This window comes from Bubalus kerabau, chromosome 8 (genome assembly GCF_029407905.1).
Source record: "Bubalus kerabau isolate K-KA32 ecotype Philippines breed swamp buffalo chromosome 8, PCC_UOA_SB_1v2, whole genome shotgun sequence".
NCBI classification, from domain to species: domain Eukaryota; kingdom Metazoa; phylum Chordata; class Mammalia; order Artiodactyla; family Bovidae; genus Bubalus; species Bubalus kerabau.
Window position 1 is genome coordinate 95,366,070 of NC_073631.1, and position 22,585 is coordinate 95,388,654.

General features: G+C 40.1%; 1 protein-coding gene across 2 annotated transcripts in view; it reads left to right on the forward strand.

Annotated features, from left to right (window-relative positions):
• The window catches only part of SND1 (staphylococcal nuclease and tudor domain containing 1), a 422,591-nt gene that overhangs the window by 168,903 nt on the left and 231,103 nt on the right, over positions 1-22,585 (forward strand). For both annotated transcript variants that reach the window (XM_055590844.1, XM_055590845.1), the window contains exon 12: positions 18,185-18,285. In XM_055590844.1, the coding sequence (XP_055446819.1) occupies positions 18,185-18,285 (101 nt within the window). The remainder of the gene's footprint in view (positions 1-18,184; positions 18,286-22,585) is intronic.

Sequence of the window (22,585 nt, forward strand, 5' to 3'; positions counted from 1 at the left end):
TTCAACTCCCAAATGAATGCTCAGTTAATCTAACACTTCAAAATATTATTGCCACTTTGATTTACTTTTAAAAGGTTGAATTTGGAGATTGATCACATTTGTGATAATACTATGAAATAGGTTCATTCCTAACCGCGTAGGTAGCACATTTTAAGTACTTCACTATGCTTCAGGTGATTTGTTATTCTTTGTATTATAGAGTGATTCTCCGTTTCTCAGAGCAATTAATAAGTTATCCTAGTACTAAATAGGAGAACAAAATGAGGCAAAAATTTGGCTTTATTAAATGATGTAAGTACACTGGTTATGAGTTCGTGTCATATTGTCATTTCTCCATAGTGTTACCCTTAAGGTTTCCACTGATTCTAAATGATGTCCTTTTTACAATAAAGTACATATTAACCAAAATTGATCAAAATGAATTCGGCCAGGTACATCCTCAGCAGTATTGTCATTTGTTGGTCTCTCTCGCCCCGCCCCCATTACGGGCAACTTCTTCTAAGGACTGACTAATTTAGGGATAGGATTTACATTGGCTGCATAGCCTAGAATGTAAATTCTGATCTACATTCATTTTATTTGTGCTAGTCTTGTCATCACATAGTAGCATTCCCACTGCTAGGAAAAGATGGATTCCTATGCAGTTTCCACAGATACAGGTCTCCATCTGCATTCCCATTGGTATTTTACCCTTTGGAGCAGTGGAGTGTCTTCGTTTCTAGTAGTTCTGCACATCTTGCTACTGTTGATCATCTTATTTCTTTAGTTCTTCACTTGGCAAAGCTTTTCAGATCTCATTCTTGACCCTTCTTCTTTGAGAGGGACCCCATTGACTTTCTTCACAGGTTAAGTATTTACCAAATATGTTCTCTGGTTTTTGGAATGTTGTACACAATTACTATAGACTTGTAAGTTATTTTTGAAAATAGGGAAGTAGGAACATGCAAGCACCAAATAAAATCTTATCAGTTGGTTCTAAGCCCCTGGAGAATGGGACCTGGGAAGTCAAGTCTCTCCTGTTAGCAGTAGCACACACGCTATGCTTTTGGCGAGTGTGACTGTCGTCACTTTAGACCACACTGTTAACTAAGATGATCTTTTGTTTTCCTTCTGTGATTTTTGTTTGATTATAAAAACAATGTATGTTTGTTATAAGTTTGGAAAATATAAAAGAAAATTAAAAGTAATTCAAAGCACTGTTAGCATTTTGAGATTTTCTTTGATTCATACACACACAGATATAAATAAACCTATATGTCAATTGACAACATAACCTGAACATTTCCTCACAAACTTAAATAAAATTTCTTGAAGTGATAATCACAGTGGTTGTGTAATTTTATTTCATTTTAACTTTTTTGAACTATGGTGCTGTGGCTTTATGTTTTGATAAACATGCCATACTATATAATCAACTAGATTCACTAGCATACAAAATCAGGCTTCTCCATGTGGCTGGATCTAACGTGAACGTGAAGTCACTCAGTCGTGTCGGACTCTTTGTGACCCCATGGAGTGTAGCTTACCAGGCTCCTCCCTCCATGGGATTCTCCAGGCAAGAGTACTGGAGTGGGTTGCTATTTCCTTCTCCAGGGAGGGTGGATCTAAAGTTAAGGGCAAAAAAGCTTCTATTTATATATAATTTATATATAATTATAATATGTATTTAGTAAGTCTATTCATTGATGTTGAGTGCTTTATTTACATGGGATTTGGCCATTTAAGAAGTATAATAGCTTCCCTCCTTTTAAGTCCCTTAGATTTTTCTCATTTAAAGTCAGACATCTGTTTTTTGAGATTTTAACTATTGAATTTTGAGCTTTTTTTCTCCATAGATTTCATTTAGTCTAGTTCTTAATGCTTAATTTTAACCTTCTAGTATTCCCATATTTTAGAGCAACTAAGCAATAGGATAGGTTTTTTTTTTTAATTTTGTTTTTGATATTCTTGCTTATATAAATCAATAGGAGATATAGCAATAAGCTGGATAGTTTTGGAGAAAACCAGAAACAATAACCAAAGTTGGAAGTCTTTCTCAGCCTTCTCATGGATTCCTCCTTCAGCCACCTGCACTGTATCATGTATTTAAGGGGAGCTTCTCAGACATGTAAGACCTTGAGCTCTTAGACTGTAAATTTCTCCAGGCATATAACAGACCTAATTTACTGAAATGACTTTTTATTGTGGATTACTATTCTTGTAATTTCAACTTTTATTTGTAGGATTTAGTGGTTATAACTTTTATTGAATTGCTGTTTAAGTTTGGGTAATTCATATAACTCCTCTGAATCTGCTTTTTCTTACATAGTGATGTATGCTTGCCCTAGGTAATAACTGTGATTACTTTCATTTGATTTAAAATAAAGTCATTCATTTTACTTTATGCCTTAAAAGCTCAGCTAACTAAGAGTTGGGATAAAAAAAATAATCTCAATGTAATAAAAATTTTAACTTAATCATTAAAAGTAACTTACTACTGAGATATATCTTCCATTTTCAGTCTTTATAATAAGCTAGCCTGTTCCAAATTCTATGAGTTAGCTGTTTTGTATTGCAGAAGAGACCCCTCTTGCATAATTTTTGGACAGATTATATAATCTTCCTGAATAACTGTCATGTTATAAATGTTATTAATGTGACTCCCCCTGCTCCACAGCCCAGCCACCTCTTAGCAGTTAAAATACAGTCTCACAGTGTTCAAGAGAATCGAGAATATGTATTTAAAAAAATGAAAACTCTCACAGATTACTGATATATTGTAGAATTATTAAAAATTGATTATATTCATTCTTTTTTTAGGTTTGGGAGTTGCTTATTAGATCAATGCCAGTTACTGGGTTGCCCAAAAAGTTTGTTTGGGTTTTCTTGTTACAGTTTATGGAAAAATCCAAGTGAATTTACTGGCCAACCCAATAATTCTTCTCTTTCCCCTCATTTGCTCCAGATTAGGGTATCTCTAACGTGCCTGTCATTTCCTATTAACTATGGGATTTTTCCCCCTAGACTTTTGAGCCTCATACCATTGGATATTTTATTGATTACTGTATTATGCTTATTGTGATATTTACTTAAAAGAATTTTTATCAGATGTCACTAATAGAATGCTCATTTTATTAAACGTTTCAATTTATAGCCTTCTGTCTGTTACAACCATTTGTTATGCAGGATCTATGTATAAGTGGGTCACTTCATTTGATTTAAACATACCTATGCATCTTGGTGTATCTTTTACAGAGAAAATAGACAATGTATTCAATATATTATGGACCCATCCTTTCTTTTTCACCTAAGGAACTTGAAATTTTTAAAGTATATTTATATGCATTACTATTCTGTTTGATTTTTCATATACATATATATATATATATGAAATTTAGCATGTATATATTGCAGTTTTGTCTGTCCTTTTTGTAATGAAGTAAGTTTGATTTCTATTTCCTACACCTACTAGATGTTCTGAAATGTTTTGAATGAAATGAAATGATTGGGCTTCAGACCATTCTTTTGAAATTGTTCAAGAAGTCTCTCTTTGGGGTAGTTTGCCTAAAGATCTTGGCTACTGATTGATTGCAATAAACTCTTGGCTATAGACGGATTCCTCAGTTGCTGATTTTCTAGTGTTTGGAGGGTGGTACTGTGGTGTGATCCAGGTGCTTCTGTCAGGATTCTATATATGCTCACCAGGCATTTTCCGGTTACCCTCTAGACCTGCTAGAAGTTTTAGCTTAAAATTCTTTCCCACAGACTTGTCTAAACTTCTGTGGTGATGCTACAGTGGCAGAATATTGTTAAATATCCTCATTATATTCTTAGGCTGGTCTTTTGGTGATCAGATTAGTAAATTTATAGCTCAGACAGTTATGTAATGACTAAACCAGTTTTCCTATTTTGAGTTTATCGTATGTGCTAAAAGACACGGGGACTTTTCTTTAGTAGCAGAAGAATAAAAAAATCTTTCTGTGCTAAGTTATGGAGGAGGGCTCGTTGGGTCTTTCTGTTTATTCCTGTCCTTCTGTGCTGTAGAGTAATTCATCGTTCATTTTCCACTGTGGAATTGGTGCAGGCTGGAGAGGAATTGGGTCAGCTGGTATGTAGACAGTCACATAGAAACGAGCTCACATGACCCGTCAGAGAGTGATACATTGCTGTGGAAATCAAGGATGTATTCAAACAGGCTAAGTCATGAAGATACTAGGATCCTTGAAACTGTGTTACAGTCTGGTTCATCGTGAGTGAGTGTGTGCAAGCAAACTGGAAAGCAGATGCAGCCAGTGGGAGGCTTAAAGCTTTACAGGCATTTCATATTTTGTAAGAATATTTCCATAGGTGGTATCCGTATCATTTTTGCCGTTTTAAACAGTGCCTGAGAGCCTGTGCTGTTTGTCCTGAGCACATGATCTGTTGGGAAGAAGATTGCTTTCCTTGGAAAAGGCTGGCTGGTTGTTTGTTTGGACCATCTCCCTAAGACTTAGGCCCTGAAAGATTTCTTTTTCCTCTTAACGAGAGAATGGTGCTTTTTATTCTTTTTTTAAATGGGTTTGGTTGAAGTTCTCTGAACTGGACAGGTTGGGAGATTCAAATATTTCCTTTATGTGATTTGACTCCAATGGTTTAGTTATTTGTGTTAATGATAGTAGCTTTTCTGCATATGGCATCAGATAGAGCCTTTCATCTCTCAGCTGATTCTCAGTTATATTTTCTTGTTATAAAAAATAAGATTATTTTTTATCATTATAATGAGATTTTATTAAAGTGGTTCTCAGTGCACTTGCTGTTATGGCTGCAGTCTCAAAAGTATATTTTTATGGATAAACACAATATGGTATATGAACACACTATATACATTCTGCCGTTGAAGGAACTAAAGTACTGACATATGGAGCAACCCGGGTGAACCTGAAAGCATAATACCACGTGAAAGATAAAAGACCACTTATCGTATGTTTCCATTTAAAGGGCATGTTCAAAACAAGCAAATGGGAAGAGGCAGTAAGTAGATGGTGGTTGCCAGGGGTTGGGGAGTGAGCGCTCAGTGAGTAAAGGGTTTTTCTTCAGGATGATGAAAGTGTTCTGGAATTATAACGGTGGCGGTTGCACAGCATTGTGGATATAACGAAATTTATTAAATTGGTGTACTGTTGACTGTTGGCAGAATGGCTGCTGAATGAAGGACAAGGAGTAGTTGGTGTTTCCTTCTTGATGTTGTTGCTGGTTGGCGTTTTATCCAGTGAGTTAGTGGTGGGTGAGAGTGGGGATGGGGGTGGCTGCTGAAATGTGTGAAGAGTCCCCTCATTAAGAGAAGCATGTACTTGTCTAGGGATTTGCTAATTCGTAGAAGTGCTTTGCATAATTACCTTTATGTTCTCATTATTAATGGGAAAGCAAGACATTTAGTTCACATGCTTGATTGATTTCACATTTGTATGTTCGCTGTCTTTTGCTTAAGAAGATAATATCAGGTTTTGAAATTTTACTTTCCTTCTTTTTTGGAAACTAGTTCCCAATTTGTTGACTAGATGTGGTAACAGGCCTTAAACTGATATTTGCTGGTTCATACAGACAGAAGCTCTACTAACAGGAGAAGTGACGGTGGAGGCAGTTTAGTGGTACACCCAACATGTTCTGTCATATTTCATCACCTTCAGATTTACTGCTGCTGTGAGACAGTGTTTCATCACCGCTAGTCCTTAAACCCTTTGCTGATCTGTGCATTATGTTAGGGGCTTCCCTGATGGCTCAGCAGTAAAGAACCCACCTGCATGCAGGAGACATGGGTTTGATCCCTCAGTTGGGAAGATCCCCTGCAGGAGGGCACAGCAACCCACTCTAGTATTCTTGTCTGGAGAGTCCCGTGGACAGAGGAGCCTGGAGGGCTTCAGTCCATGAGGTAGTAAAGGGTTCGACATGACTGAAGTGAATGACCATGCACACACACATTATGTTAGAGCTAAAAATGGAAACCCCCTGGGTTATCATCAGGCTTTATTGACTGTACCGTGATGATGAAGGGAGAGAGAATGAATTTGGTTTATCAGAGTAGAAAGTCTGTCTTTCTTCTCTACTAATGGGAAATAGGGTTGCAGGACATGAAATGAGGATGGAACACAGCCCTTCAATGAGTAGCCCTTGGACGGAGTAGAGGAAGAACAGCAGGGGAAGTCTACTGTAAAATGTTGGTGTTAGTTAGTGGTCAGTTGGCAAAGTGGTATTTTATGTCGTACATCCTATGAAGCATCACATAGCTACCTCAGCTGTAGGAAGTGCTGCAGATAGTTAGAACAAACATGGGCCAGTAGTATCAGACTTGTCAGTGATCAGCGTGCCAAAATGCAGTTCCTTGTTACGTGACAAGTAGGGGAAACATATGGCAGGCAGGTGGCAGCGGCAGCGTCATTATCAGCACACAGTGAGATTGGCAGTTCATTTGCAGATGGTGATGCCCACCTGCCATGGAAACAGCGCACCACTGGGCACCCGGAAGTGTCCTTCTAGCAGTGTTCTGTGGCCCTGCATCATCCTTATTGGTTGGCCTGAGTGGTGACCCTGGAATCACCCTGGGAATTAGTCGGAAATAAATGTTCAACATTGAAATCTGGTTAGAGGAGGCCAGTTGTTTTTTTTTTTTTTAATTAAAGTACATGTTTCCGTTGTCTATTTTATTCCATCTACCACTGGTTTATATTTTTAACTTACCTATTTATCTTTCAAATGTAATTTAAAATCTTAGAAATTTATAATGTGGAAAGTTGAACACATACCTTTGAAGGTAAGCCCTTCTAACAGTGCTACGTAAGTTCCCCCAGATTGTTTCTAAGTATGTCCCTGAATTCCCCCAAATGAGATTACAGCTACCATTGTGTCTTTGCTTTTTAAAATTTGAAAATGTTGCCATAGCAGAAGATACAGATTTCCCTTGTTGTCAACAGCTACAGCATATTTATCGAGACATGCTTGTAATAGGGAAAAAATGGCCATGCTTACTGCCAACTTGGAACTTGGGCTAGTGCAAGAGTTCAATCACAACTTGTAATTATGCATTTGTGTTAAACCACCATGAATGCAAAGGACAGAATGCTTGTACATACATCTTTGTTTCTATAGAACTATATTCCTTGAAGTGAAACTGCCAAATTGTGAAACGTCAAAAGACACTGCATATTAAATATTAGTACAATTGCCAGTTTGACCTCAGAAGATGTACCCATTTAGGTTTCTGCCAACAGTAAAATTGCCACTTAGAGAAGCTATGAAAACTGAATGTTGATTAGATAAGAGCATGGACAACAGGGATTAAATTCAACTGGAGAACTAGGTAGAGGTGGGGGATTATGGTGGAACACAGCAGTTTCCCAGAAGTGTAGATGGACCTCCATGGATGTGTGACAGTTTTATAGGAAGAGAGTGAGCTGTAGACGACTACTCCCCCGTTCTGTAGCTGCCTCTGAGAATCGGTGGCACGGTCCATCTAGTTAGACTTGTGGTGCCTGGGCATGCGGCCTCAGGTGGCTGCTTTAGGAAGCAGAAAAATAGCTATTTCATATCCTGGGAAGATGGGATGATTTGTCCTCCATGACTGAGGCTTCTACTCTGTTGTTAGTGGGTTTGGAGACATGACTTCTAATGACTGCTGTCTGTGGGTAAACCATCTTTTTTCCTGGGAAAGTGATAGAGAGGTATGCTCTTGAATTCTTCAGAGATTCTGGAGTAGTCTGGGCTCTGTCTGGCTTATGTGGGTAGAATACCCCAAGTTTAAAAACACACACACACACACACACACATTTAATTGTTAGATGCACATTACATCAAATTTATCATCTTAACCATTTTAAAGTGTATAATTCAGTAGTGTTAGGATATTCTCATTCTCCTGCAATCAGTCTCCATCTTGCAAAACTGAAACTATACCCATTAAACAATGACTCCCTGTTCCCGCCTGCCCCCAGCCCCAGGAACCATGATGTACTTTTTTCTTGAAGTTTGACTACTCTCAAGTACCTTATTTAAGTGGAATCATGCATTATTTCTTTTTTATGTGTGTGACTGGATTATATAATCTAGCACAACATTCTCAAGACTCATTCAAATCATAGCATATGTTAGAATTTCCTTCCTTTTTAAGGCTGAAAAATATTCCATTGACCACATTTTGTTTCTTCATCAGTGAATATTTGGATTGCTTCTGCCTTTTGATTATTGTGAGTAGTGCTGCTGTGAATATAGGCTACAAACATTTCTGAGACCTTGGATTGAGTATACCCAGAATTGCTAGATTTTACGGTAATTCTATTTTTAATTTTTTTTTTACGAACTCGAGAAATATCTTTGCTTTGTGTCTCTATATGAGTAATGAAAATTGAAGGATTGTGAGTCCGGGAGAGGGCTTCTTTGTACAGCTGCTGAGAGGTAGCTTACTTCAGGAATCTAGGCTGTAATTGGTCCTTTTGACCTAGGTTTAAAATCCAGTGCTAATCACCTAATTTCCTAATATATATTTGTGGGCTGGAGACTTGGCTGTGTGAATATACGAATGCTGGGTTGTGTTTTGTTTTTTTCTTAGAGGACCTGGATTTGAAGGAGAGCACAGATGCAATCAGGATGGTCTTTGATCAGTGTCAGTGTATAGTTTCAGACACTGACCTCAGGTGTTGCTGCTCTGTGCACGCTGTGCCTTTGATCGGGAAACTTCGTTTCATTTAGTAGGCCTCTATCTTCTGTGTGCAATGCTGGAAGAGGAAGGTAGTCTAAAGGAAGAAAGGCTTATGATGGTAACACCTGACTATCTTGGAATCTTTTCTTAGTAACACAACCGAGAATAATTTATGTAACAGAAGAGCTGTATCTTTGGGCTGTTTTTCTTTGTGCCATTGGCAGGTATTCCTTAAGAATTATATTTTTTCTTTATATTTCTCCTTTGAGGTCACCATACATTTCTCTTCGTCCAAGTTGCCATTCTTTCACCTTACATTAACTTACCTGAGTATATATTTGTTTCCTTGGTCTGAATGACTTCTAAATGCCACCCTGTGGGCATACTGGAGAAATAGGTATGCCCTGAACTGTGGTGGACACAGGGTGGCTTTTCTGTACTGATTTTGCAATATCCAGCCCCCAAAGCATTAGGAATTGATCAGAACTCTTGGGAATACTTGAGCTCCCACTTTGAATGCTTCAGTTTCTCAGTTTGGCTTTTTGGTGAGTGGCCTTTTCCTTGGTAGACTGGCACAGATTTGTGGAGAAAATGTAATTTAACCTTTTTGTTTTTATCCATGTCTTAAAAGCATTCTTCTTTTCCTCCAGTAATATGACTGAGATGCCTTTAAGCAAATACCCTTTCTTCATATCCCTGTGCTTCTCATCTTAGTTTTATTATAGCTGTTGTTTTCACGACTGGGTGACATTGTGTGTATTCTACACAAAGGCATGAGTATCTCCGTATATTTGTGCTGCTTGTGTGGCTGGAACTCCTCCAGGGAGAGTTCTGGACGGACTGATTTAATTTCCCCTGACTGCTGCTGACCTTGGAAATTTTGGACACAGATGACTGTGACTGACACTTGTATAGAGGAGAAAAAAGACCCACACTCACCCTTCATCCTCCAGAGGAAGGCGGTGGAGATGGTGGCTCTGAGGAGAAGAAAGAAGAGACAGGAAGGGGACCCGTGTGACAGTTTCCAGTAGTGTTTTGGGGGCCGCTGGCATTCTTGGGTATGGATAGTGTGGTATGACAATTAGGTATCGGGATGAGTTAAACCATGATGCATAAGATAATGGTTAGAACACTGATGCAAACACAGGTTGTGCTTTTCAAATGCATTTGTAGGTTTCTAAGGACTTGGGAATCGAGAGCATGGGTGAAAATACTTGTAACTGTGAGGTTACTTGCAAAGGGTGGTTTCTGTTCATCTCTGATCCTCCTCAGAGTTACTTGAAATATTTTCAACAGTCAGAACTTCATCCCCTTGATGATTTTATATGTGCTTGTTACCTACCTTATGCATAAACAGTGCCTCATTTCTGACCATGTTAATGTTCTGTTTTTTGTCAGGGTGTTATCACTATTTCTAGAAATCATTGCCCAGCTCTAGTGACCTCTTACATAAATGTTTTCACGTTTACTTGTGAATCTCATGCCTGGGTATTCTTCTGATTAAATATTTACCAAACTGAGTGTTTATCGGGAAATAGTGATGTCCACTTAAATGAATGCCTAATGTCAGGTGGAGACTCTTAGCATCTCCACAGGCCCCATCTGAAGCTGGGTTTTACCTTTCCTCTCAAAACAGATGAACGAATCTGACAAGGGGGTGGGAAGCAGTGGTTTCGTTTTGTCAGAAACATCAAATAAGAGAGCTCCTTGACTCTGTGCTCATCATAGAGGTTGGGAAGCCATGGAGGTTCATGTTCCATTGATGAAAATGAGATGTGCTCAAAATAGTTCTGACTTTGGGGGAGTTGGGAAGGGTGATTGTAGATCGGAGAAAGCAACATAAATACATGTGAATAAACAGCCGGCCTTAGCACCTAATTACAATGATTTTGAAGGGGGTGTTACCAAATACATATGGTTGGGTTGGAGAGGTAGGAGAGGATCATTGCTTATGTCTCATTTTCTTTGCAGCATAAATGTATACTTTTTTGTCAGTGTATCTGTGAAAGTTCTTTTAATTTAAGACATGCCAAAGCTAAATGATGGCTTAATGGGACATAGAGATTTCCGCTTTTGTCTGTGCTTATAAACATAAATGGTTCACATCTACCAGTTGCTCATCTAGTGACACCATACTCAACAGAGGCATTAGTCATAACTACAAAAGCAGCTGTTTGTTTACCATGAGTTTCTAGTTACCATCCATTAGAGTGCGTTGGAAACATCAAGGTGAAGAATTCTAGACTTGGGTCAGCAAATCAAGGATAAAGTTCAGCCACTGATTTGGTAGAGAAGTCACTCAAAAGTATCTTCCTCAAACATTGAACAGAATATATTCCACGATGACAGTTATAAATTGGAGGAATTTTCCTCCTTTGTGTACACATTTATTCTCACCCCTGAAATGTTTTTTAGAACCGAAAATTATGTAAATACCTTGTCTTTCTAGTCTAATTAAGTAATAGATTTTTTTTTTTAGTCAGAAAATGAATGATAAACATTTTATTTTTTATACCATGTTTTTTCGTATTTGGTTTGAGTATTTACAAGGATTCATAAATATAAGATAACAACAGTTCTTGGGCGAAACTAGAGAAGGATAGAACCACAAAAGGTAGGAGCATGTATAGAGGATTGCGGCTAAGACCCTGGTCCCATAATGAACAGTCTGGGCGTGTACAGTCCAGTGTTGCGACTGCAGCTCTAAGTGGCTGCACACTTGAAGTACTGCTGGTCCAGACTGGGATGTGTTTTTCTTGCACAACACACACTGGATTTCGAAGTCTTTGTCAGTGAAAGGAAAGAAACCCAGTACTTTAAGAAATACTGGTTATATGTTGATATGATAATGTTTTGGGTGTTTTGAGTTAAGTCAGAAATACTTTTAAAAACTAACTTTCTGTTTCTTTAATGTCACTGGTAGCTCAGCTGGTAAAGAATCCACCTGCAATGCAGGAGACCCTGGTTTGATTCCTGGGTCAGGAAGATCCCCTGGGGAAGGGATAGACTACCCAATACAGTATTCTTGGGCTTCCCTGGTGGCTCAGATGGTAAAGAATCTGCCTGCAATGTGGGAGACCTGGGTCTGATCCCCAGGTTGGGAAGATGCCCTGGAGGAGGGTATGGAAACCCACTCCAATATTCTATCCTGGAGAATCCCATGGACAGACGAGCCTGTCAGTCTATAGTCCATGGGGTTGCAAAGAGTCGAACACGACTGATCGACTAAGCACAGCACAGAAGATGTCAGTATACATATGTTGCTCTCATTTATGACTCTTGTTGTTGCCTCCTGAACAACAAGGGTACATTTGACATCTCCTTGTGAGAGTTTAGCTTGCGTCCTAGTAGATAGGTGAGCTGGGAATCAACATGCCCAGAAGCAGAACCAAGAGACCCCTTGACAGTTTTCTTAGATGCTCATCTGTATTTAGATGAATGAGTGACTAAAATGTGTTTCAGATTTTAGGAAGATAATCTCTGATACTTTTAAAATAATTATGTACGCTATTTGTTAGCAGGGAGAAAAGATCAAGAATGCCTAAATTAAATATTGTCCTGTTATGCCCAGAGCAGATGCCAACTTGGTTGCTCTCTGTTTGTTATCTTCCTGATTTTGTAAGGCAAGGAGCATCCTCCCCAAACACCTCTAGTTAGCCTATTAGTTGAGTTGATTCCCCACACTCTGCTTCAATTATCTTTGGTAAATACAATCTCCAAACTAGTACCTGCCGATTAACCTGGAGAGTGTCTAAATAAGTACTAAATAGTGTATCATTCTTTAAAATAAGTCCTATTTATCTGTAAGTTGGGATGAATATGGATGAGGTACATACTCTTGTTTGCTGTGGCTCCTTAAGGAGAAAAGTGTATTTAATTGAGTTCTGCCTAATGACTTAAAGCCAACATGTGCCTTATTTATGCATATATGTATGTGTGCATGTATTTATGTATTTATCTCGCAGACACTTATCACCTACCCTGTACCAGGCTCTCCTCCAAGAAAATCAGTATGTTTGTCTAAAAATAACTGACACATAGAGCTTATTATGAGTCAGGCCCTGCTCTAAATGTTTCATGTATATTAATGCATTTCTCTTCTAACGATGAGATAGGTAGAGTTACCCATGTTCAACTGAAGCCAGAAGTGAGGTTACTTCTCCAAGTTCACAGAGTTCAGAGGTAGAATTGCTGGGAACCAAACCTGCAACCCTCCTGATAGCTCAGTTGGTAAAGAATCTGCCTGCAATACAGGAGACCCTGGTTCAATTCCTGGGTTGGGAAGAACCCCTAGAGAAGGTTTTAGACTACCCAGTCCAGTATTCTTAGGCTTCCCTTGTGGCTCAGCTGGTAAAGAATCCGCCTGCAGTGCTGGAAACCTGGGTTTGATCCCTGGGTTGGGAAGATCCCCTGGAGAAGGGAAAGGCTAGCCACTCCAGTATTTTGGCCTGGAGAATTCCATGGACTGTATAGTCCATAGGGTCCCAAAGAGTCAGACATGACTGAACTACTTTCACTTTCAAACCCACAGCCAAGTGGCTGCCAGAGCCCGTACTCTTACCCAAGCTGTTGAAATATTTTATTCTACTTACTTTTATCTGCCTGCTGCCTTAGCCAGACTTGCCCAGATGATGTGTTTTCTGTTTCCGTCATGAGGATGACAGGTCACATGAGAGCCTTTTTTGTGAGGCAAGGTGTTTTTTTTTTTTAACATCTCTTTGTGGGTTTATGATTGGCCATGTGGAATAGTGAATGGGATTATATAGTAATAGCCTCATGTAACAGCCCAGATTCAGGCTTTGGCCTGGAAATGTTAGGTATCTCTTATGCACTGGCCTTCAGATTATCATCAGAAGGTGGTTTTCAGTACTGAAGTATGATGATACTACTCACTCACCATCTAGTGAATGATTAATTTCATGAAGGGTATCCATAGATTGAATTCCTTAGGTGTGACCTGAGTGTTTTCTGTTAATACTAAGCTGTTTCCAGACTTTATATGAGATTGGGATACAAATTTGGTTTTAAGTTCTCATCTTAGTTCTCTGAAGGGTCTTTGAAATTGTTTTCAAGGAGAATTCCACAATGGACCATGGAGGAATCAGATTGCCTGCTACCCTTTCTTTTTCTCTGAGAGCTTCTTTGAAAAAAAAAAAAAAAGTAATATGCAGAATTACACTTTTCTTAATTTAAAGCTTTATCCCAATTTCAAAATATTTCTTCCCTCCTTCCTGCTTTAGTATATAGGACAGAATGGTCAACAGCTTGACCATGTGGTCCTAACCATCTCATTTAGTGTCCTTCAGAATTTTATGTCTGGAAGGGTTCCTGATTACATGTATCCATTCATCAAAAAATTATTCACTACATATACTCCTTTTGAACTGTGGTGTTGGAGAAGACTCTTGAGAGTCCCTTGGACTGCAAGGAGATCCAACCAGTCCATCCTGAAGGAGATCAGCCCTGGGATTTCTTTGGAAGGAATGATACTAAAGCTGAAACTCCAGTACTTTGGCCACCTCTTGCAAAGAGTTGACTCATTGGAAACGACTCTGATGCTGGGAGGGATTGGGAGCAGGAGGAGAAGGGGACGACAGAGGATGAGATGGCTGGATGGCATTACTGACTTGATGGACGTGAGTGTGAGTGAACTCCGGGAGTTGGTGATGGACAGGGAGGCCTGGTGTGCTTCGATTCATGGGGTCGCAGAGTCGGACACGACTGAGCGACTGATCTGATATATACTCCTACTGTATAAACCCTGTGATGCTATGTAGCACACAGTGTCTGGCTAAACTGTCTTCTAGGATTCTCGAGTTCAGTGATGCTCTGAAGTTCTAGTCTAGTGCTCTCATTTACCAAGTGAATTGCCTGAGAAAAGTGAGGCCCAGGGAGGTGATGTATGACTCATTCATAAGAGAATGACAGGTGGAATCAGTAGGGAGCTGTGGACTCCTTGTGGTCCTTGCTGTAAAGAGGGCCAGGCCCTCCCCTTGTGTCCCGTACGTGTAAATTCTTGCATATTCCAGGATCATCTTTGCTGGAAAAATGAGGGAAACGTTTGCATTAACCCAGTACTCAACTCATGCCATCCCATATGTAACCACCCACAAGCACAAAATTCAGGTTGTTATTATTCAGATGAAGACTTTGCTAAGATCTGCCATTGTTTAATTGAAATTGCTCTTTATCAAGTGATTGACAAGTCAGGGATGAGTATCTGGAGATGAGAAACTCCAAGGCAGGAGAGCAGAGCTCAGACTCCCCAGGAGAGGGACATAAATGCTAATTACACATTGACTTTAATTCTTGGTTTGTCATAGCCGTCTGCAGGTGTGCGTCTTGGCTGTGGGCTATTCTCAGGGCCTCATTTGTATTTGAGATTTTCTTTAATAATGTTACCTCCCCCAATGAGCTCTTTAATCTCTGCCTTTCAGTTCTTTCTCTAGATAAAGGAAAAAATTAATTGGCAGGTGAATGTAGAATGTAGTTACTAGTTCTTTTGCTGATTGAAGTTGAAAGATTTGGGAGAGTGGGGTTGATTTCCTTTGAAGACAGTTTGGGGATAGCATGCCTTTGGCCTGGCAGATGAGATGCGGAGCTGTTCCTTGCCAATACACCCCTCAGCACAGCCATCACCACCGCTACTCACGTAGCCTTCCTGGTGAACTAGCATGATTTCTGGGGAGAGAGCTGATGTTACTGTGTGCCACGTGCTTGCGCTGATGAGCCGCTGCCCCACTCCCGTCTCCTGAGGAGGAGGCCTGTCATTGGCAGATGCAAGGTAACCTTGAGATTCACTGAGTTTATTTTTAAGCAGGATGAATTATTTTTCCCCCTGGTAGTGAAACTGAGGACTTGAGCTTCTTACCAGATGGATTGGGTGAAAACACAAAAATAGGTGAACATCTCTACATACTTTTTGACTTGCCCCCTGAATGTCCCAAATTGGACCATACCCACTTTTGGTACCCTACTGGGCCCTGAATTACTTCATGTACTCCTGGGTGGGTACTCTTGAGGTTTAGCTCCTGTTCAGTGCTAATTTCCTGTGTGATTTTTGCCATAACTTCAACAGGTATCCCAGCCTCTTCCTTCTCCCAGAGGTTAATCATCCGCCCTTGCCAGAGGAGAGTTGCCAGAGGGGTTGGTCAGAATAAATAGCATGCAGAGGACTCTTTCCCTCCCAGGGATTGGAGTCAGCTGTGCTTCTGTGTGTGTAGACCGCCCATTCCTTGCCCTCTGGGCTCTAACAACTCTGATCAGCTGCATGTGGGGCAACTCTGAAAACCTCTTTGTTGGTAGTTTTTCAGCCCTGCTCCTACCCGACTCCCTGTCTGTTCACATTCCTCAAATTTATCCATCTCCTTAGCTTGGACAAAGTGATAAGGCTGAGCAGTAATGTCAGTGTGGACATCTGACCTAAGGAGTACTCTTTATGATTTCTTCTGAGTTGTTGTATTATGACAGTACTTCTCATGAGAAAGATTTGCCTTGCCTTCAGCCCTTAATTGGCTTTCTCACTGATAGGGCTTCTTGTTGCTTTTAAAACGTGATTAGGTAGAGTGAGTGATCTGACAGTCAGAATTTGGAGGCAGCTGTTCTTCTGAAAATTTCCATATTCATTTTTAAAATGGATTTTTGAGGAGCAGGCAGTTTGAAGGGATTTTGGTGGTGCTCACCAGCAGTCTGGTTGATGCTCATACATCGTGCTGTCTTCAAGTAGCTCAGTGAGAACCAAAGTGGTTTTCAGGAAAGGTAATTCTGGACTTTGAGACTGTGAGGATGGCCTCAGGGTGCTTGACTCCTCAGTACAGGTATATGAGCTTGGCCATGACCAAAGTCAAGTATATGCCTTAATGCTGTAATGCAGGCTCTGTATGTTTCCTGATGGACACAGCATGCCACTTTGTTTTGACACACAAACATGGTCATCTTGAAAGGTTTCATAAAGAAAAAGCATTGCTCGGCGTGTTTGTGTCCCTATGTTTTGTATATACTAGGATTAGCCCAGTATTAAAGGTTCTTCTGGTCCAGTCCATCCTGCTCCCACCCCACCCCCCAAATTTTCCAAGTCCACCCCTATTGGTATTCAGTGTAGTCAGCTGTGTCATTTTGACTCTTCTTAACTTGGGCCTTGAGAACTATGGCAGACTGAAACTCCATGTAGTTATTCTCTTGAGGCATTTCATATTTTTAAACAGATTTTCAAAGCAGTCCGAAAAGGTTGGAGAGCTGCTTTACCAAAATGTCTAGGAATCCTCCAGGAATATTCCAGATTTCTTCTCTGTTGACTGAAGTTTATGTAGGACCTTAAAGGTTCAGCCATTTGTCCTTCTCTCTTGACATCAGTCATCTTTTAGGTTCTACAGCATCAATTAGACTCAAAGCAGAATTGAGCAGAAAGTAAAGAGAATTTCCTTGTCCCACCCGCCCCCAGCCATGTACTTCCTCCTCTGTTATCAGTAGTCCCCCTCCAGAGTGGTATATTTGTTATAATTGGTGAGCCTACCTGGACACACCATCATCCGCAGTTCATCATTTACTTGGGTTCACTCTTGGTGTTCTGCATTGTACGGATTTTGACAAATGTGGAATGACATGTATCCATCATTATAGTATGATCCAGAATAGCTTCACTGCTGTCAAAATCCTGCCCCCACATCTGTTCATCCTGTCTCACCCTGCTAACCCCTGGCAATCACTGATCTTTTTACTGTCTCCCACATTTTTGCATTTTCCAGAATGTCACAGTTGGAATCATACGATAGATAGCCGGTCGATGGGCATTTTTCTCTCAGCAATGTGTATTTCAGATTGCTCCATGTCTCTTCATGGCTTGACAGCTCATTCTTTTTAAGTGCTGAATAGTATTCAGTTGTGTTCATGAACCACAGTTTCTTTACTCACTTACTGAAGAACATATTGGTTGCTTTCAAGTTTTGGCATTTATGTATAAAGCCACCAGAAACATCCAAGTGCAAGTTTTTGTGTGGACGTAAGTTTTTAACTGGTGGAACGTATGGTAAAAGTTTGTTCTATACAAAACCATTGCTCAGAGTGGCTGTACTGTTTTGCATTCCCAGTAATGGTGAACAAGAATTCCATTTGTTCCATACACTCACCTCCATTTGTTGTCAGTGTGTTGAATTTTGGCTATTCTAATCGACGTGTTAATAGTTGTCTCGGTTTGCATTTCCCCAATTACACATGTGGGGTATATTTTCATATGCTTGTCATCTGTATGTCTTCTTTGATGAGATATCCAACTCTTTTACCCACTATAACATTGGGATTTTGATTTTCTTACCGTGGAGGTTTAAACGTTCTTCCTATATTTTGGATACTATAGTCCTTTATCCAAGATGGCTTTTGGAGGTGTTTTCTCCCGGTGTGTGGTTCAGCTTTCAGTTGTTTTTTTAAATCTTAGACCTACAAAGTCACACCATGAGTGAGCTTTTACAGCCAGCACACAGGGCTGCTAGTGAGCTGTGTTGCAAATTCTCAACCTTAATTACCTTGATTTCTTATTTTCAGGTCAATGTGACTGTGGACTACATTAGACCAGCCAGCCCAGCCACAGATACGGTGCCCGCCTTCTCAGAGCGTACCTGTGCCACCGTCACCATTGGAGGAATGTGAGTGTTCTGGCTGGTAGCAGCTTGACCACGGCTGGGAGTTTTTTCTCCTCTCATTCATCTCTCTCCTCCCTTTCACCCCGATTGGCTTCCTGTCACTCTTAACACAGTGGCTTGTAATTGTTCTGTCCCTGTGTAGCACTTTGTTTGCAGTGTACTTCATAATTACTCATTAGTTAATCATATATTTTCATTATTGTCATTATTTAAGATTTATTGGGCTCTGTGTCCTTGGCACTATGTAGCATTCATTATTACTATTAATAATGCCATTTATTGAGTGTCAATCAGGCCCTTAGGTACTATGCAAAATTAGAAAGATTCTCTGTGTATTAGTTTAGGAAGTTTAATTGTAGGCCAGAAAAAGAAGAGAGGTTAATTGGACATTTTCTTTGAATAGACGTATGTAATCAGTAGATGACAGGGTCTTCCTCTTGTCTTCCACCGGCTGTACCCTGGTTACGTTCCAGAGTCTCTTGGGAGCTTGGTTGACGAGCAGCCTTCCAAGGAGGTATCTGATGGGGGCAGGAGGAAGCCCGCTGGGCTATGCTTCCACAGTAAATATTAAAACAGTCAGTCAGTCCCCAGTAGCAATTCTTACTCTGCGTAAAGTATACCCGCATGCTAATTGTCTCCTTCTCTATTTAACAGTCTTAAATGGTGTTTGTTACCAAACTGGTATTTTGCTTTTGTTTTAAAAGGGGGCATGGTGGAAGGGAAGAAAAGAGTAGGTTTCTCATCAAAACAGGGATTGTCTTATTGCAAGTACAATGGAGCCCATTGGGAGAAACACCTTTCTCTAAGCTATAGCCTGTCTCTGACAGGAAGGATATGGTAGCTAATGTGCTTTCCAGAAGCTCTCCTACCACACAGGAGCTTCTCCCGTCCACATTCCAAACACCGCACTGCCTCCCCCCGCCCTCTTCCTGTTGTCACTTTGGAAATAAGTATTTTTAGGTGCTGTTACCATTCCTTTACCTATCAATGTTGTTGATGTTCACACAGCAATCAGGGGCTTCACTTTTGCCGAGAGGAACTGACTATAGGATTTTGATGTCGTTATCTTAGCACCATCACAGGCATTGGGTTATTTTTAGAAGCAGGTTCTTAAGAAATTATATAATGTTTTCAGAATGGAGAAAACTGGGAAATATTTTGCTCATTCTTCTATCTGTCTAATTTGCAGTAATGATTATTACCAATTTGTCACCAGTTCTTAGGAGTTCAGTACATGCTTTCCTCCTGTGGAGAGCCGGAAAGTGGCAGATCTATCCCCTAGACAGATTTAAGATTTTTGCTGCCACAGACAAGGGGTCCTCTCTCCAATAACTGCTCCTCCTATCTACCTATGGTAAAGACAACACCACTACGGTCAAAACGCACATCTTTTTGGCAGTTGGTTTCTATTCATGCTTATCTAATGGCCCATTAGAGTGGAGGGACTCTTTTTTGGTTACCACTGAGGTATATTTTCAAAATTTATGCTGCTTAAAATTAGATATTCTGAAAGTGTTCTTGTAGGGAGTTAACCTTGACCTTTCTCTCTCCCTGTTGTTGTAAGATGGTATTTGATTTACCAAAGTCCTTACCTCAAATTAGACCAGCCTGGCAGGGTACCTGGGGTGCCCTGCTATTCAGGGCATTCCAAATACTACTGTAGGAAAGTTGAGGTATGAATAATATCAATATCCAAATACTCAAATTAGATTTAAAAATTATATTGAAAGTCTCTGTATTTTAATAGTTTTTTTTTTATAACATTGGCTAGAACAGAGGATTCATGTTTTTATCCCAAATGTTTTAATTCCATTTCTAACATAATGAGTTAAATACACTGAGTTTCCTCATGGGTTTGTTTCTACTAAACTAGACTGTCTTGAGTAAATTACTGGGCAGTAATTGGGAGAAATGTGAGGATAGCCTAATGTCATTGAGACCAAACTTCACTAGATAGTAAGTTCCCTGAAGATAGGGATTATTGTCTCTTTTATTCCCTGCTGTAGTTCATAGAAGTTCAATAAATATATGAGTTATTTGTTTATTATATTGCAGTGTCCCTTTATGAAATAAAATAGGGAGTGCTTAGATGTCTCATCAGAGCAGGTAATGGCACCCTACTCCAGTACTCTCGCCTGGAAAATCCCATGGATGGAGGAGCCTGGTAGGCTGCAGTCCATGGGGTCGCTAAGAGTCAGACATGGCTGAGCGACTTCACTTTCACTTTTCACTTTCATGCATTGGCGAAAAGGAAATGGCAACCCACTCCAGTGTTCTTGCCTGGAGAATCCCAGGGATGGGGGAGCCTGGTGGGCTGCTGTCTATGGGGTCACATAGAGTCGGACACAACTGAAGTGACTTAGCAGTAGCAGATGTCTCATAACCTGGGACAGCTGTTTCTTCTGAGCTACAAGTTGGCTTTAATCTGATAAATATATACATTAAAAAACTTGTATCTGATCCAATAGTTTTCCCTGTTTATTTGGTTATTGGAAAGTCTATGCCAAAAATGTGCTGTGCTTAGTTGCTCAGTCATTTCTGACTCTTTGCGAACCCGTGGACTGTAGCCCACCAGGCTCTTCTGTCCATGGGGATTATCCAGGCAAGAATACTGGAGTGGGTTGCCCTGCGCTCCGCCAGGGGATCTGCCCAACCTAGGAATCGAACCCAGGTCTCCCACATAGGCAGATTCATTACCATCTGAGCTACCAGGGAAGCCCATGCCAAAGATAGGGTGCCTCTAGAAAATGTATCTGATAGCATGCATCTGATGTTTGGGTCTTCCTCAAGGCTTCTCTTTAGTTTCCTGTGGCCTTGATTTGGTTTTCATTTTTCCCTCAGTTTTCTCTGCTTAAATCATTCCAATACTACTGTGGGAAAGTTGAGGTATGAATGATACCAATATCCAAATACTCAGCTTAGATTCAGAATTATATCAAATGCTTCCTGATTTTAATAGTTATTTGAAAACATTGTCTGGAGCGGAGGATTTATTCTTTTTATACCAAATGTTTTAATTCCATTTTTTAACATAAAAATGTACTTACATCTCCAAATCTTTGATATATGATATCCTGGTGGATTAAATAACTTCTTCTATGAAATGATGACTTAAAAATACTACTTACGGAACCCTAGGTCTTTGTGATTTACGTCTCCCTCCTCTGTCCTACTTTTCCTGCTCTAATTTTTGCACATTTTGTTGCCATTTAAAAGCCACACCTCTTACTAAACCTTTTGCAACAACTTGTTTTTGTAAAGGCTTGTTCTGTTTGTACTCATATTTCAATATTTAGTGAGATACATAATAAAAATGACCAGTAGAAATCCGGGAACAGAAACAGATTGGGACAGAAGTGCCCAGGTGTGTTCGAGCAGACCTCAGTTACTAACTGGTGTCAGCCTCTGGGTTTTGAGGAGGTCATAGAATGTGTGGGTCAGTTAAGCAAAGGCTGCTGGGAGAGCTTGTCTAGTAATGCACCACGTCTCTTGTGACAGGCTTTAGACTTTGTTCAACGTTTAGAGATGCAGTAGAATTAAGAAAAGATCAGTGCTATGTCTGTCGTTACCTGTAGGCTGATACCCCTTCATATTGGCCGTTGTAGTGTCTAGAGGCTTTCTCTTTAGTCACAGGATCAGCTGTGAATCTCTGATTCTCCAGTAGCTTTTCTCCAACTGCTCATTCCAGGGAAGGAGAAAGAAGAGGCAGATGAGATGGCCTCTTTGAGGGTTATTTCAAAGGAGATATTTTTCAGTGGATTTCACATGCGCAAGTGTGTGAACTGGCCCTGTCCTCAGTAGGGCTCTGGCAGCCCTCCCATGCTTTCTTTTGCTTTGTGAGGCAGCGGCGAGTTGCATGGCCTTTGGGAGGCCCCTCTCTTGTCCTCTGGGGAACGAATGAAAATGAGGTTCATCATTCCTCTAATAGATTAAATTATTTTTTCTTGATTAACTTCACTCAAGTTGGTGAGAGTTGTTACCTTTTAATCAAAGCAGTTTAAATAAAAAATTAAAAGATCAAACTTTGAGTTGTTCTCATTCTCTGGCTCCCAGGTTGGGAATTAGCTGATCCTTTTAGGCCTGGACTGTGACAGGAAGCTGTCAAGATGGCGCTTCCTGTTAATTACTTTTTATTGTATTTAAGACACTTAAATAACTCTTCTTGTGATGTAGTCTTCTATGTAATTAGCTTCAGTGATTAAAATCTCATTCTTCCGTTATTGCCAGAGCCTTCATGAAGAGCAAGTTTTGTGGGGTGACCTTTACTTGTGCTGGACTTCACAATTACTTTGAGCTCCAATTT